At 48.4% G+C, this 17,734-nt stretch overlaps 1 protein-coding gene across 1 annotated transcript in view; it reads right to left on the bottom strand.

The window, feature by feature from the left end:
* Window positions 1–17,734, bottom strand: part of LOC143941356 (protein C-mannosyl-transferase DPY19L3-like) — a 49,486-nt gene that overhangs the window by 14,224 nt on the left and 17,528 nt on the right. The window contains exons 7-8 of the mRNA XM_077463331.1: window positions 13,460–13,516; window positions 4,230–4,312 (exon numbers count right to left, since the gene is read on the bottom strand). Of these exons, the coding sequence (XP_077319457.1) occupies window positions 4,230–4,312; window positions 13,460–13,516 (140 nt within the window). The remainder of the gene's footprint in view (window positions 1–4,229; window positions 4,313–13,459; window positions 13,517–17,734) is intronic.

The following is a 17,734-nucleotide window of genomic DNA, read 5'->3' as shown; positions in this document are numbered from 1 at the left end:
GCATAGTGGTTTCAAAATCCTGACCGGACGCCATATGACAGGATTTTGAGCCGCTGCCCGCCCCGGGGGGCACGCGTCGCGGCGATCGTTGTTGTGGGGTGTCAGTCTGACACCCCGCAACTACGATCTCAGTAAAGAGTCTCCAATGGAGACTCTTTACCACATGATCAGCCGAGTCCAATCACGGCTGATCACAGTGTAAATAGGAAGAGCCAGTGATCGGCTTTTCCTCACTCACGTCTGTCATTCGCAAGTAGAGGAGAGCCGATCGGCTGCTCCTCTGACAGGGGGGGGGGGGGTCTGTGCTGATCGATTATCAGCGTAGCCCCCCCGAGGATGCCCACACTGGACCACCGGGGATACTCAGCACCAGGTATGCCACCCTAGACCACCAGGAATGCGTCAGTGCCCACAATGGATGCCAATCAGTGCCCACAATCGGCATCACTGATTGGCATGCATTATTGTTTGGCACGGATTGGCATCCATCAGTACAGTATAATACAATACAATGCCGCCTATCAGTGCCCATCCGTGCCGCCTATCAGTGCCCATCCGTGCCTATCTGTGCCGCCTATCCATGTCCATTAATGCCGGCCTATCCATGCCAATCCGTGGCAGCTATCAGTGCCAAATTGTGCCAGCTATCAGTGCCCATCCGTGTCGCCCAACAGTGCCACCTATTAGTGCCGCCTATCAGTGCCACTTCATTGGTGCCACCTCATCGGTGCCCATCAGTGCCGCCTTATCAGTGCCCATCAGTGAAGGAGAAAACGTACTTATTTACAACGTTTTGAAACTGAAACAAAAAAACAACATATTTTTTTTCAAAATTTTCAGTCTTTTTTTATTTCTTTAGCAAAAATGAAAAACCTCAAAGTTGATCAAATACCACCAAAAGAAAGCTCCATTTGTGGGGAAAAAATGATAAAAATTTCATTTGGGTACAGTGTAGCATGACCGCGCAATTGTCATTCAAAGTGCGACAGCGCTGAAAGCTCAAAATTGGTCTGGGCAGGAAGGTGTTTAAGTGCCCGGTATTGAAGTGGTTAATTGGCTTCTGTCCATAATTGGCCCTGATATATGAATGGGGACCTTGGATTGTGGGCTCTATGAGGGTAGGGCCCAATGTGAGTGTGCAATGTACAGGGATGGGGACAATTGTAGACACTCACTCAGGTTGAACTGGATGGACTGGTGTCTTTATTCAACCTTATTAACTATGTAGACCAGTGAAGTTCATCCACCCCAAACTCGCTCATCCATGTCTTTATGGACCTTGCTTTGTGCACTGGTCCGAATCATTTGGTGGAGGGGGGATTATGGTGGGGGGGGGTTGTTTTTCAGGGGTTGGGCTTGGCCCCTTAGTTCCAGTGAAGGGAACTCTTAAGGTGTCAGGATACCAAGACATTTTGGAAAATTTTATGTTCCCAACTTTGTGGGAACAGTTTGGGGATGGCCCCTTCCTGTTCCAACATGACTGCGCACCAGTGCACAAAGCAGACATGGATGAGGTTGTTTGGGGTGGAGGAACATGATTGGCCTGCACAGAGTTCTGACCTCAACCCAAAACAACACCTTTGGGATGAAATAGAGCGCAGACTGCGAGCCAGGCCTTCTCGTCCAACATCAGTGTCTGACCTCACAAATGCGCTTCTGGAAGAATGGTCAAACATTCCCATAGACACCCTCCTAAACCTTCTGGACGGCCTTCCCAGAAGAGTTGAAGCTGTTATAGCTTCAAAGGGCAGGGCCAACTCAATACTGAACCCTACCGACTAAGACTGGGATGCCATTGAAGTGGATGTAAACCCCATTCATGAAATATGACCTGGGCACATATATCTGTAGTGTTTTTTTTATCTCTAGCCAAAGCCCTAAGTCCCGTGTCTTTCTGCTGCTCCGTTCTTCTGTTATCAGCATAACAACTTCTGACAAGATCTCCAACAACCGAGATAAAACCAGACTGAAATTTGTGTCAGGGATAGAACTAGATTAGCAGAGGGCTTGTCTATTCACAGCACAGCTCTGCACATTCCTTCCTTCCTCTTCCTTTGTAGGGGGGGTGCCTTTCCTCCAATCGGCTGTCACACAGTGTATGACAAGACTCCACACCCAGTGCTGAACAGGAAGAGAACATTTCTAACAAGATGAGCACTTTCTAAAGAATATAGAAAGTTGAAGATATATATGTAAAACTTGTGTAGGAGGATTTGTTTCATCCCTGTGTATCATCTGAGGCGGTTCACTTTTTGCTATAATAAATATCGCAGTTTATTTAAAAAAAAAAAAAAACAGTTTAGGCCGATATATATTTTTCTACATATTTTTGGTAAAAAAAAAAATCCCAATAAGCGTATATTGATTGGTTTACGCAAAAGTTATAGCGCCTACAAAATAGGGGATACATTTATGGCATTTTTATTATTATTTTATTTTTACTAGTAATGGCGGTGATCTGCAATTTTTATCATGACTGCGACATTGCGGCGGACACATCGGACCCCTTTGACACTATTTTGGGACCGCTGACAGTTATACAGCGATCAGTGGTATCAAAAAAGGGATTGGTTACTGTATAAATGTGACGGGCAGGGAAGGAGTTAACACTAGGGGGCGTTCAAGGGGTTAAATGTGTTACCTAGGGAGTGATTCTAACTGTAGGGGGAGGGGACTGCCTGGGTGAGGAGACCGATCGGTATTCCTAGATACTAGGAACACACGATCTGTCTCCTCTCCCCTGACAGGACGTGGATCTGTGTGTTTACACATACACACACACAGATCCACGGTCCTGCTCTGTAACGAGCGACCGCGAGCATCACGGCCACCGGGCATGCGCATTGGCTCCTCAGTGATGTGCACGCCCCCTATACCGCCAGGAACTCGAGGACGTCATATGACACCCGCCCAGGATGGGAGATCCCATCTGCAGACGTCATACGACAACGGGCGGGTAGGGAAGTGGTTCAAATAAATTGGCAATCAATTTTTTTCTGTTCACTTACATTTATGTCTATATCTAATTTCACTTCCTCCTCTAGGGGGCCGCGGCGCCGTGCGTCATTTCCCGTTTTGCATTGGCTCCTGGGAGATCTTGGTCAGCTGGGCAAGGAGTCTATGGAAATTCTTGGCCAGCTTGGCATCGCAGGGCTCCAGTAACATTTAACATTGGTGTCTATGGAAATTCTTGGCCAGCTTGGCATCGCACGGCTCCAGTAACATTTAACATTGGCGTCTATGGAAAATCTTGGCCAGCTTGGCATCGCACGGCTCCAGTAACATTTAACATTGGCGTCTATGGAAAATCTTGGCCAGCTTGGCATCGCAGGGCTCCAGTAACATTTGACATTGGCGTCTATGGAAAATCTTGGCCAGCTTGGCATCGCACGGCTCCAGTAACATTTAACATTGGCGTCTATGGAAAATCTTGGCCAGCTTGGCATCGCAGGGCTCCAGTAACATTTAACATTGGCGTCTATGGAAAATCTTGGCCAGCTTGGCATCGCAGGGCTCCAGTAACATTTAACATTGGCGTCTATGGAAAATCTTGGCCAGCTTGGCATCGGAGGGCTCCAGTAACATTTAACATTGGCGTCTATGGAAAATCTTGGCCAGCTTGGCATCGCAGGGCTCCAGTAACATTTAACATTGGTGTCTATGGAAAATCTTGGCCAGCTTGGCATCGCAGGGCTCCAGTAACATTTAACATTGGCGTCTATGGAAAATCTTGGCCAGCTTGGCATCGCAGGGCTCCAGTAACATTTAACATTGGCGTCTATGGAAAATCTTGGTCAGCTTGGCATGGCTGACCAAAAACGCACACACTGCACATGCATGAGATCGGTAGGTGCATGCTGGGTAGCCAGCGAGCACGGAACCCAGGAAGGAGGACACTGTGGCTTCAGATGCCCACACTGGAGATGGCCGCCCCGTGCAGAAACTTCACAAAGTAAGAAAACGATGCTGCACAGATAGAAAACTGGGCACAGTTTGTAGCATAGCTTTGTTACATTGCATGAGGCATGAGTATTCTAGGGGTATGCTTATCTTTAAAAAGTCATATTTCGGCCGGAACTCCGCTTTAACTTTCTAGCACCTACAATGGAAATAAGGCTTCTGAGGGGTCGGTTTTATTACCCCGGGGGGGGGGGAGATATGATGGTGGAGGGAGGAAGTCAGAACACTTTGTGTAATTTAAGAGAAAGGAGACAGAGACGGCTACTTACTTGATCCAGCTCATTAACTGCACAGTGTCAGGATCATAAAACTCCCGCAGTTCCGAAAGCTCCTGAAGAATTCTTGGCCAGAACTGGAACACATGATATACGACAAGATTTCAGAAGATCTCCAGTACATTTATTAAAAGATAAAGTTTAATCTACTTATATTTTGGCTTCCCTGGTTCCTACTTTCTATTCTCATCAACATGCTGAAGAACTTTAAAAAAAAAAAAAACGTTTCCACTTTTATTGCACATCCTATAGTGATGTCATCACTGGGTCTCTGTGCTTCTGTATTCAATGCAGGCAGATCATGATTGGTGGGAGGGGCTGGCAGGGTCCTGCACACAGCTTCCAATCACAGCACTCTGCCTCAGTACTCCTCTCAAGGGCCCTCGGCCCTGATGCAAGCAGTGGGAGGAATTATGCAAATATGCCTTGATGAGCGATTGGTTAGGCAGACTGAATTTGCATGCAAACCTGCCTAGGCAATGCCCACATGTGTTGGCTGAGCCTCCTGCAAAGCAGGGAATAAAATCCAGCACCTCCCCTAGTAAAAGCAGCACACGCAGTACACCAAAACACTGGTTAGGCGCACATTTAACCCTTTCATCCCCCTAGATATTTAACCCTTTCCCAGCCAGTGTCATTAGTACAGTGACAAGTGTATATTTTTAGCACTGATCACTGTATTAGTGTCACTGGTTCCCACAAAGTGTGAAAAGTGTTATGCCGCGTACACACGACCGGACTTTGACGGACTAGGTCCGGCGGTCTTTTGGCGGAGGTCCGACTGACTTTCTGAACGAACGGACTTGGCCACACATGACCGGACTAAAGTCCGTTCGAAAGTCCGTTAGTTTTGAACGTGATGACGTAAGACGGGACAAAACAAGGAATTTCAATAGCCAGTAGCCAATAGCTGCCCTTGCGCCATATTTGGTCCGTCGGACCAGCACACAGAGGAACGGTTTGCACGCTAGAAAGCCGAGTCCGTCGGACAGATTTGAAATATGTTTCATTTCTAGGTCTGCCGGACTTAAAAAAAAGGAGCCCACACACAATCGAATTGTCTGACGGGTTCTGGATTGCCAGACCTAGTCTGCCGGAAATTCAGATTGTGTGTACGCGGCATTAGTGTCAGATTGTCCGCCGCAACATCGCAGTCCGCTGGCTGCTCTCTGTGTCTCTGACATCTATCATCTGACGTCCCCCCCCCCCTCACCCCGGCCTGATCCTCCAATGCGATGCTCACCTCCGCAGCTCCGCGCCAGTCATTGGCTGCCATCCTGCTTGTGTAGATCCGGACAGTGCCGGTGTCCTATCAAATATGGTGCCCCATCGGCTAGTGTCCGCTGTGTACTGCGCATGCGCAGTACACAGCACACACAGATTCCGAAAATAGCCGAGGATGAACGGCGCCTGCGCCGTGAGTCCAGATTCTATCCCCACCATCCAAGTGGACAGTGGAGTGAAGTGGAGTTTGAATAAAAAGAGTGAGCGAGGCCGAGCCCGAAGCGTGGCGAGCAAAGCTCGCCCGCGAGGGGCCCTCTAATTTTCACAACCCTGTGTCCGCTTGGATGGGGGGCTAACACCTCCCACTCACGGCGCAGGCGCCGTTCATCTTCGGAGATTTTCCGAAGCGTCGTCTGCCCTGTACTGCACATGCGCAGTACGGGGTGGACACTATATGATGGCAGGACACTATCTGCCAGAACACCGGCCCCACCCGCTCAAGTGGCCGAGTCAGAGTCAGTGATACGCTGCTGCCTGCCAGTGCTGCCCTGGGTCTAGGGCAGTGATGGCGAACCTTGGCACCCCAGATGTTTTTGGAACTACATTTCCCATGATGCTCAACTACACTGCAGAGTACATGAGCATCATGGGAAATGTAGTTCCAAAACATCTGGGGTGCCAAGGTTCGCCATCACTGGTCTAGGGGATCATCATCACAGACAGGAAATACTGAGGCATACACAGTGAAGAACCACAGGTAACAGCAAGACTCAGGAGGAGCATTTTTATATATAATAATATATTGCTTTGCTTGGCAATTGCAATTTTCTGGAAAGATATGTGTGCAGATTATAATTCATCTTCACTTATCACTTTGTATTGGCTTGAAAGCATGGGCGGCCGCGAGGTTCCCCAGGCGGCTGCGTACCATGCCCATATCGCCTAGAGATTGTACATCGTTTTATATTGCAATACATCTGTTGTGGCCATATTTTGATCTTGATGAAAACAGCTACACAGTGACAGTATGAAGATCAAAATATGGCCACAACAGATGTATTGCAATGTAAAAAGAAGTACAATCTCTAGGCGATATGGGCATGGAACACAGCCGCCTGAGTAACTTCCAATACAAAGTGAAGATGTATGATCTCTTATATAACACAAATTTATCTTTCCAGTGGAAAGATGTTCATGAGATTGTCGAAAAGGGGTGCGGAGCATGGGTGGCCTTAAAATTATGATCCCCCCCCCCCCCTGAAAAAATTCTGCGGGCGCCACGGCCACTGCAGTGGTATTGTCAGACTGAACCCTGATAGGGCAGTCCTGAAGCTCCACCGTCCAGGACCGTAGGCAGGGGCGGACTGACAACTCATGGGGCCCCCGGGCAATAGTAGAGCAATGGGCCCCCTGTCCCCACCCATATGCAAGCCACACCTACCCTACACAAAGCCCCACCTACATAAATCATTGGGGCACACAGTAAGGCACAAGCGCATCGCAGGGCATGAGGCGCACAGCAGGGCACACCATGGGGGTAGAAAGCACAGGCTGACACTGTGGGGGGGGGGGTGGACAAAACCGGGGGACACTGTGGGTGGGTGGACACAGGGACACCATGGGTGAGTGGAGGACACGGGGGGGCACGGTGTGGGTGGAGGACACTGGAGGGGCACGGTGTAGAGAACACTGGGGGGGGGGACACCGCGGGTGGGTGGAGCACACAGGGGGACACTGAAGGTGGGTGGAGCACACAGGGGGACACCGTGGGTAGGTGGAGGTCTGGGGGACACCGTGCGTAGGTGGAGGTCTGGGGGACACCGTGCGTAGGTGGAGGTCTGGGGGACACCGTGCGTAGGTGGAGGTCTGGGGGACACCGTGCGTAGGTGGAGGTCTGGGGGACACTGTGCGTAGGTGGAGGTCCCGGGGGACACTGTGCGTAGGTGGAGGTCCCGGGGGACACTGTGCGTAGGTGGAGGTCTGGGGGACACTGTGCGTAGGTGGAGGTCTGGAGGACACTGTGGGTAGGTGGAGGTCTGGAGGACACTGTGGGTAGGTGGAGGTCTGGAGGACACTGTGGGTAGGTGGAGGTCTGGAGGACACTGTGGGTAGGTGGAGGTCTGGAGGACCAGGAGAATGTCACGGCCTCCTGCAGTCATGTTGTGTCCCGGGCCCCCTACACCACCTGTACTGCCTGCCGCCCGCTCCCGCCCCCGCGATGGCGGTCATGGTACCTTCAGATTCCAGCAAAAAAAAAAACAGCGCCTCGTGGTCACCCGATGCTTGAATACCTCTCATAGCTCGCTGCTCCCCGCCGGCCCCTCCTCTCTTCTCGCCAGTCCCAGGTGATGTCATGTACAAGCACCTGGGGTGGACGGGAGAGAAGGAAGAGCCGGCGGGCAGCAGTGCGCTGTGAGAGGTATTATCACAGACGCGTCCTGATCCCTGCTAGATGCTGCATATTAGCATGTATTGCAGATGCAGAGGCTCTCACGGGCCCCCTAGCGGCACGGGCCCTCGGTCCGTGGCCGAGTGACCGATGGGTCAGTCCGCCCCTGACCGTAGGGACAGACGTACTGCCCGTAATTCCAGGACATTGATGGACAGGATCTGTTCTGTTCCTGACCATTTCCCCTGAGCTGTGAGCCCTTCTAGGGTCGCTCCCCAGCCTGTTTAGACTTAAAGTGGAGGGCCACCCTGAAAAACAAAAATACATTCAAATTTAGCCTCTTCCTCCTCCGCGGTGATCTTCGGTCTTCTCTCCTCCGTGCGGTGTCTTCTGGGTAATGGGTCGCGCTGTGTTCTGGGAACTGTGTGTCCCAGAACACAGCGTGCCCCATTTACAAAGCGCTGTGCGACTCGCGCATGTGCAGTAAGTTTCCCTTAGTTAAAATGGCGGCGCTGGGACCCAAGAGCCGAGGGACGGGTCAGCCTCGGGCGGCCGACATCGCGGGCGCCCTGGACAGGTAAGTCTGCTTATTAAAAGTCAGCAGCTACAGTCTTTGCAGCTGCTGACTTTTAAAAATTTGTTTTAAAGCTGGCTCTCCTCTTTAAAGAGGAAGTAAACCCTTCCAAACAACTTGGACCTATAGGTAAGCCTAGATTAAGGCTTACCTGTAGGTCCAAGCAATATCTTCTAAACCTATATGGTTTAGGAGATATTTGCCCGAAAATGGGCACCGCTGTCTACGGCGCATGCGCCGTAGACAGCGGCGCGCATGCGCACTAAATGCGTCAAATCCAAGAATGGATTTGCCAAATTTGTCGACTCCCGTGCGCATGCGCGGGAGTGACGTCATCGCGGCTTCGCCGTATGACAGCGGCGGAGCTGCGAGGCGCGACTCCCGTGCGCATGCGCGGGAGTGACGTCATCGCGGTTGCGCCGCTGTGATTCGTCGGAGCTGCGAGACGCCACAAGCAACATGGATGCGGCGGACTACAGGGGACAGCGGCGACTTCGCTGGCTCCTGTGTCAGGTAAGTGACACATAATGGGCTACTATGCGATGCGATGCGATGCGATGCATAGTAGTCCATTATGCTTTACCTTTGCAGGGAAAAAAAGAGGAAGTAAACCCATCAGGGTTTACTTCCTCTTTAAGTGTGCCCAAGGATATAAGCACATTAGATAATCCAGGGCTTTTCCTCTTCTGATCCAGGCCAACAAGATGTCTTGTTGTAAAGGCCTGGAATGGAACTGGGCATAGGGCACTGCCTTTAAGTAGAATACCATCCTCCCTAGAAGACTTAGAGAGCCGAATGGAGATTTGTCTGGTGCCCCATATCTGATGCACCTGAACCTTCAGGGCACAGATCCTTGCTTGAACCGTAACTAGGATCAGACCTAAATACTTCAGAGTTTGAGCTGGTTTAAAGGCTGAGTTTTCGGTATTTATGATCCAGCCTAAGCTTTTCAAATACCGCACTGTACATATTATGCTCTGTTCTAGAGCCTGTAATGAGTGATCTCCAAATAGAATTTTCGCCCAGATACCTGAGCCCCAGGATCTCTTGGGCCCTTAAAAGACCCAGTACTGGTGCTAGGACCTTTGCGAACACCCAAGGAGCTGTAGCCAGCCCGAAGGGTAGCGTCACAAACTGAAAATGACGTACCTCTACTGCAAAACGTAGGAACCTCTGATGAGGCTAAAAGATAGGCATGTGTAAATACGCGTCTTTTATATCGATGGAGGCTAGAAAGTCTCCCCTCTGGAGTGAGGCTACTACTGAGTGGACAGACTCCACCTGAAAGGAGTGCATCAGTAGATACTTGTTCAAGGATCTTAGGTCCAAAATGAGCCTTGTGTCCCTGTTTAGTTTTTGAACCGTAAACAGGTTTGAGTAAAACCCTGTGTCCCTTTCAGGATATCGGAACCTCTGCAATCTCTCCTTGATGTACTAGATGATGTAATGCCTGAAGCAATAGGTTTCTTTTTGGAGGATCCGAGGGAACGCTGGATCTTAAAAACCTCTGGAGGGGGAACACCCCCGCAACTCTAGCTTGTAACCGCGAGATATAATTGAGGTGACCCACTCCTCCTGAATTATTGTTCTCCAAAAAACGCAAAGTGCAGCAGCCTACCCCCCACTTGATGGAGTGGGGGCGTCCCCTCAAAAGGAGGGCTTGGTGCTGGGTTTAGAAGAATATTGGACTCAGGGCCTGTTCGGGGCCTGGGGCTTGCCCCTGGCCCTGGCGCCCTGTTGGTGGTGGAACCGCCTTGACACTGAGACATTGGAGGAAGTACTCCCTGAGGTTTTAAACGAGGGACATCTGGTGCTTTTTCTTCTTCACAGGAAGTAGAGAACTCTTCCCTCCGGAGATATTTGTCCAAATGATCACCAAATAAATGTTCCCCATGAAAAGTGAAACCTGCCAATAACTTTTTACAAGGAAGCTTGGCTGACCAGTTCTTAAGCCACAAGAGGCATCGATAGCAAAACATAGCACTCAAGAAATATCTGTCTTACTTTCAGGCAAATCATCCTCCTGGTTAGGCCTATCAGGCTGTTTGACCTGATACTTTACGGACTGGCAGATACCAATTTCTGCAACAGCTGGCTGAATAGCTGACCTGGCCAAAGAAAAGGAAGCCTTTAATAGTGACTCCAATTTCTTGTCAACAGGGTCTTTCAAGCCCTGTGCGTTATCTACCGGACAAGTTAAGTTCTTATTTAAGGAAGAGACTGCTGCATCTACTGCTGGCATGCTCCATTTTTTAATAAGCTTTTCATCCATGGGATATAAAAGGGAAAACCTCTTAGGAGGAACAAAAATTCTGTCTGGATGTTCCCAATCAGCATACACCGCCTGTTCCAACAGGGGGTATAAGGGAAAAGCCTGTGAGGATTGAAGAGGCCTCAGGGATCCCAAAGAGGACCAGGGGGGCTCAGTCACCTCTACAAGAGGCAACTTAAAGGCAGAACGAACCATTTCGGTCAGAGTCAGGATCAAAAACCTCTGCGGCTGAGAGACAGACATCAACTGGATATCTTCTTGCCCAGATTGCTCGGAAGCAGACTCATCTGCCGGGCCCTCCACATAGTCCTGAGCTTTAAGCTCTTCCCAATCCTCAACCCATTCCTGCTCCAAACTAGGATGCTCAGGGGAGGGGGATCGGTCACGCTTCCTGCTACCCTGTGGGATGGAGGCAATCATGCCAGGAATCCTGTGTTCTAACCCGGCTAGGGCCGAGGACAGTTCATCCTTAGTGATAAAGGGTGAAGCAGCAGCCTTGACTGTAGGCACAATGCCAGATAGGCGCATTGGCTCCAAATGCCCGGAAGCCTCTGGTCTTTCAGGGGATACAACACTAGGGATATGACTAGGTTCATCAGGAACTGACGACCTTCCCTGTAGTGTTAGTCCCGCTTCCTCTTTTTTGAAGATATTTATTAGCCACAAAAAGAGTACTTGGGTGTATTATTAAAACACCTCAGAAGGGAGTCCTTTTCATAGGGCTTGCCAGGCCCCTATATAACAATAAAGCACCTTTAGCCTGCCAAGCAATACTTGGTGACTCACATGACCCGGTAAGGAAAAAATGAACCGCTGCAAGTGTCTGTTCAGAGCCTGCTCTGTGTCCCATAGCTGCCTTCTGGAAGCACTGCATGCTTGGCTTATACAGCTTAAATAAGCTGGGTGTGCGCCGGAACGTTCTGTGCGTGCGTGGTCCTGGTAAATGGGCGTGGCTGTATTCACGTATGACGTGAATCCTAGTGCGCTCAGATAAAGGGCTACAGCGCATCTGAGGCGAAGCCGCGTGCTACATGGCCACCAAACAAACTGCTAACTGAGCATAGCGGTTCTCCTGCGGACGCACGTGCGCCCTAGTTAACCAAGGCGAAATGGCGCACAGGAAAAAAATCTTTCCTCCACAGCCTCCACAGCCTTGGAAACCGATATTCTTCATGACCTAGACACAGCCCTTTTAAACCTTAAATTGGTTGAGCTCACCAATACTCGATTCAGATAACTCATCCACCTTACCACTGTAGCCAAACAAACCATAGCCAAGGCATGGAAGTCTCAAAATCTGGTTTTAGCTGAAGCCAAACACAGGATGAATAGAGCCCTTAGGCCCCTTTCACACTGGGGCGGTTTTCAGGCGCTACAGCGCTAAAAATAGCGCCTGTGTAGCGCCTGAAAAAACCGGCCCCTTTCACTCCAGTGTGAAAGCCAGAGGGCTTTCACACTGGAGCGGTGTGCTAGCAGGACGGTGAAAAAAGTCCTGCTAGCCGCATCTTTGGAGCGGTGAAAGGAGCGGTATATTCACCGCTCCTAAACCGCTCCTACCCATTGAAATCAATGGGGCAGCGTGGCTATACCGCCGGCACAGCCCCAGTGTGAAAGGGGCCTTATCTTTGCTAAAATGACAGCCATTAAACATGATAAAATAAAGGAATTTGAAAATATATGACAACCATGGGTCAAGCACTGCTTACCCCCTGACTTCAACAAGTCTTTGATTTTGCCCTGGTAATAGAACCGCCCTACTACCTGCTTGGAGCATTTCCTGATCGGGAGCGGTACTACCGTCACGGGAGACTCTCCCCAAGTTATTGAATGATTCTTTAACAGTCTAGTATATAACATAAGGGTGGGTAGTGGCAGGGGCGTTGCTAGGTCTACAAAAGATCTGGGGCTAGAGCCACTAGCAGCGTAGTAAAGAAAGTCATACGCTTCGGCGGGCAAACACATGTATATAATATACGTGTGTATTTGTGTGTGTGTATATATCCCCAGAGAGCCCCCCCTTACATCAGGATCCCCAGAGAGCCCCCCTTACATCAGGGTACCCAGAGAGCCTCCCCCTTAAATCAGGGTCCCCAGAGAGCCCCCCTTACATTGGGGTACCCAGAGAGCCTCCCCCTTAAATCAGGGTCCCCAGAGCGCCTCCTCTCCCCTAGGGGACCCCTGCAGAGACTCAGGGATATGGGCCCCAGATTCTGGGCTGTAGCCCCAAAAGCCACCCCCTAGCGACGCCACTGGGTAGTGGTATATGTTGCACACCCCCATCAACCGTTTAACCTTGACTCACCCTTGTTGAGGGCAAGATAGCTCATAAGATTGCTCCGAGGTAATCAATTTATGGGGGTTCTTATTCCTTTCTGTACCTACATACCTCTTACACCACACCTCAATTTTTGGACATGCCGTAGTGAAAATTTACAGATGTGCCCCCACCCATTCACAGCCTGGTCACATTAGGGGTGTTCAGTTGGACTGGAGGCATATTCGGCATCGCTCAGAGGCTCTGCTCCAGTCTTATTTTTGGTCCAGTTGTATTGGTTCTATATTGATTGCACTGTTTATGTTCATCCTTCTACATATAATCTTGCCTTTACTTGTATATGCATTGAAAGTATCCCATGTGAATGTTGGTAGACCTTTCTGCCTTACTTTTCAAAACTTCAATAAAAATATTGAACAAGAAACAGTGTTTTTGGTTTGTGACGCTCAGATGCAGCGTTGTCCCCGCTTTAATAAAAATAAAACCTCACCTTTAAGACCACGGCAACTATCAGAATCAATGACACCAAATATCGAATCCCATTAGCCTGAAACAAAACACAGAAAATTATCAGCAGCAAAAATAGAAACCAGAATAGTTTTGTTCTTCCTCTATGATCTTAAAGGAAACTGCCTATGCCGACCCTCTTCTGAAGATCCGCATTGCCTGCTCAGTACATGGACCCGCTCAGTCCAATAATGTTCACACTGGAATAAGTATATCTTATCTGTACAGTCAAATGTCCTTTTCTGCATATGCTTGCTCCAGGTAAGGAGCACAAGGCATTGAAGCAAGAAGGTGAAACCTGGCATCTCTCTTATAGGGAGTGCTCCTAATCTCAGCTTGTTACCTGTATAAAAAAAGACACCTGTCCACAGAAGCAATCAATCAGATTCCAATCTCTCCACCATGGCCAAAACCAAAGAGCTGTTCAAGGAGATCAGGGACAAGATTGTAGACCTACAAGACCATCACCAAGCAGCTTGGTGAGAGGGTGACAACAGTTGGTGCGATTTTTCGCAAATGGAAGAAACACAAAAAAACTGTCAATCTTCCTCGGTCTGGGGCTCCACGCAAGATCTCTCCTCGTGGAGTTTCAATGATCATGAGAACGGTGAGGAATCATCCCAGACTCAGGAGAATCCTGTCAATGATCTTAAGGCAGCTGGGACCATAGTCACCAAGAAAACAATTGGTAACACACTACACTGTGAAGGACTGAAATCCTGCAGTGCCCGCGAGGTCCCCCTTCTCAAGAAAGTACATGTACAGGCCTGTCTGAAGTTTAGTAATGAACATATGAATGATTCAGAGGAGAACTGGGTGAAAGTTTTGTGGTCAGATGAGACCAAAATCGAGCTCTTTGACATCAACTCAACTCGCCGTGTTTGGAGGAGGAGGAATGCTGCCTATGACCCCAAGAACCTCATCCCCACCGTCATACATGGAGGTGGAAACATTATGCTTTTGGGTGTGTTTTTCTGCTAAGGGAACAGGACTACTTCACTGCATCAAAGGGACGATGGACGAGGCCATGTACAGTCAAATCTTGGGTGAGAACCTCCTTCCCTCAGCCAGGGCTCGGATTATGGGTCGTTGATGGGTATTCCAACATGACAATGACCCAAAACACACGACCAAGGCATCAAAGGAGTGCCTCAAGAAGAAGCACCTTCATTCAGTGGCCTAGCCAGTTTCCATACCTTAATCCCACAGAAAATATGTGGAGGGAGCTGAAGGTTCGAGTTACAAAAATCAGCCTTGAAACCTTAATGACTTGGAGAGGATCTGCAAACAGGAGTGGGACAAAATCCCTCCTGAGATGTGTGCAAACCTGGTGGCCAACTACAAGAAACGTCGGACCTCTGTGATTGCCAACAAGGGTTTTTCCACCAAGTACTAAGTCATGTTTTGCGAAGGGATCAAATACTTATTTCACTCATTAAAATGCAAATAAATTTATAACTTTTTTGAAATGCGTTTTTTTCTGGATATATTTCTGTCTCTCACTGTTAACATAAACCGACCATTAAAATTCTAGACTGATCATTTCTTTGTCAGCGGGCAAACAGACAAAATTAGCGTAATCATCGTGCCGCTATTGTTTTTTTTTCAGTAGCCGATTTTTCTTTTACGTAAAACTAATGCTAGTGGCTAATTAGCCACTGGATTGCTCTTACAGAGGGGCTTCCCCCTCCCGCCACCCTCCATTCCCTCTACGGCAGGGTTTCCCCAACTAGGGTTCTGTGGAACCCTGTGGTTCCTCTAGAGCAGTGATTCTCAACCAGGGTTCCTCTAGAGCAGCGATTCTCAACTAGGGTTCCTCCAAAGGTTGTTAGGGGTTCCTTCAGCATTGGGCAATTTCTGCCTCTCAGATAAGTTCCCACCGACACCTTTGATCTTTTTAGCTATCTGTAAAGAGGTAATTCTTCCCAATGACCACAAGTGTAAGGACCATTCTTCCCACTGACCATCACTATTGTATCATGAATTGTAGATTTCTCATTTTTAGCAGGGGTTCCCCCGAGACCGGAGAACTATTTCAAGGGTTCCTCTGTGTTGAAAAGGTTGAGAAAGGCTGCTCTAGAGGTTGCTAGGGGTTCCCTGAGCAATGGCCAATTTCTGCCTCTCAGGTAAGTTCTCACGGACACCATTGATCTTTTTTAGTTATCTGTAAGGGGGAAATCCTTCACAATAACCACAATTGTAAGAAGCCTTCTTCTCATTGACCATCACACTAATGTATGATGAGTTGTAGATTTTCCATTTTTAGCAGGGCTTCCCCAAGCCCGGATAATTATTTCCAGGGTTCCTCTGTGTTGAAAAGGTTGAGAAAGGTTGCTCTACGGGCTCTCTTGTCTCACCGCTGGCTTACCATAGAGGCAGTCGGGGACCAGAATGTCCCTGATCATCTCTATGGTATAGTAAACCAAAAACAACAAGTATTTTGTCACTTCCGGTTTTGCAGGATGTAAACAGCGCCATTTTTGGCTTGGGAAGCCATCTGATCACACCAGTCTTGGTGTGATCGGATGCTTTTAAGGGGAGAGGAGAGATCTGGGGTCTACTAGAGTCCAGGTGTCTCATTAAGGAGGACCTGCCACTGCTTATTATCACAAGGGATGTTTACATTCCTTGCAAGAACCATAAAAGTGATAAAAAAATAAATAAAAAATTAAAAAGACAGTGTAAAAAAAAACAAATAAAATGAATAATAAAATAAAAACAAAAGTCATTTCAAAGCACCCCTGTCCAACCGTGTTCGCACGCAAACGCATATGCAGATTCTGCACGTATATGTAAACAGCGATCGCACCGCACATGTGAAGTATTGCTGTGAAAGTCAGCAAAAATTCTAGCACCAGACCTCCCATGGAAAGCCTGGTACTAACACTAAAAAAACTGGAGCGCTCGGGAGGAGCTGATGTACTAACTATGCAATGTTAGTACAGCGATCTTCTCCCCCCCCCCCCCCCCGCTGAGCTATTGTGTTCTGCACAGGGGGTTGGCCCCCCCTGGCTGAGAGCGCTGATCAAATGCCGATCGGCAGACTTTATAAATAAAAAGAAATTGCAGAGGTGATCAAATACCAGCAAAAGAAAGCTCTATTTGTGGGGGGAAAAAAAAGGACATCAATTTTGTTTGGGTGCAGCGTCGCACGACCGCGCAATTGTCAGTTAAAGCGTCGCAGTGCCGTATCGCAAAAAATGGCCTGGTCATGAAGGGGGAAACTCTTCCAGTCTGTAAGTGGTTAGAGTGTATTTTTTTTTTTTTAAAAAGCGCTGCGCAAATTCTGTGCGACATGAAAAAATTTAAAAACCCGCCATTTTATTTTCTAGGGCCTCTACTAAAAATATATATTTAATGTTGGGGGGGGGGGTCAAGTAATTTTCTAGCAAAAAATACAGATTTTTTTTAAAAATGTAAACAAAAAAAAAAAAAGTCAGAAAAGCTCTGGTCTTCATTAATCACCTGATGGTGATATTGTGCACACTAGCCTCAGGTACATTGCACAGACCCTCACAGTGATGTCACAGTGATGTCACTAGTCCCTCTTGTTATATCCTAGGGCAGTGTTTCTCAGCTCCAGTCCTCAAGGCCCCCCTGACAGGTCATGTTTTCAGGCTCTCCATTATTTTGCACAGGTGATTTGAACAGTTTCACTGCCTTAGTAATTACCCCAGCCGTTCCATCTGAGGGAAACCCTGAAAACATGACATGTTGGGGCGCCTTGAGGACTGGAGTTGAGAAACGCTGTCCTAGTGATATCTATAGACAAATAAGCATATTCCCTGATACAAAGTAATGGTCTTGCTCACAAAACGGCAGCCTCAATATTATAAGAGCGGCAGAAGAAAAGCAGTTATATTTCAGTTATTATGGAAGGTTTCACTCGATCGATGGTAAATATTCTATTGAAATATTTTCACTGTTTTCTACAAAAGTAACCAAGACTATAGCTCTATGCTGCCATCTAGTGAGCAGATCTCATATTACCTCATTCACAGTTTTCTTTTCTTTTTGTGGCCTGGCAAAGCTTAAAATGATCCCTTCCAGTGGGGTTGCCGGCTTTATTAGTATAGGGGAGAGTAGCGACACTTTAACTTAACTGGTACTCCGCATCCCAGAGCTCTGGTGGTGACTGTCCCCTTAAAATGATTATAAAACAATTAATTTTTTACAAACATGTAATCTTTCTGTAATGGTTTTACACAGAGCACCTCCGATCCTCCTCTTCTGAGGTCCCCTGACATTGTTCTGGGCC

Source organism: Lithobates pipiens, unplaced genomic scaffold (genome assembly GCF_037356315.1).
Source record: "Lithobates pipiens isolate NorthernLeopardFrog02 unplaced genomic scaffold, aLitPip1_a1.2 Scaffold_10, whole genome shotgun sequence".
NCBI classification, from domain to species: domain Eukaryota; kingdom Metazoa; phylum Chordata; class Amphibia; order Anura; family Ranidae; genus Lithobates; species Lithobates pipiens.
Note: the sequence above shows the minus strand (reverse complement) of the source record. Positions and strands in the feature narration are given on the sequence as shown.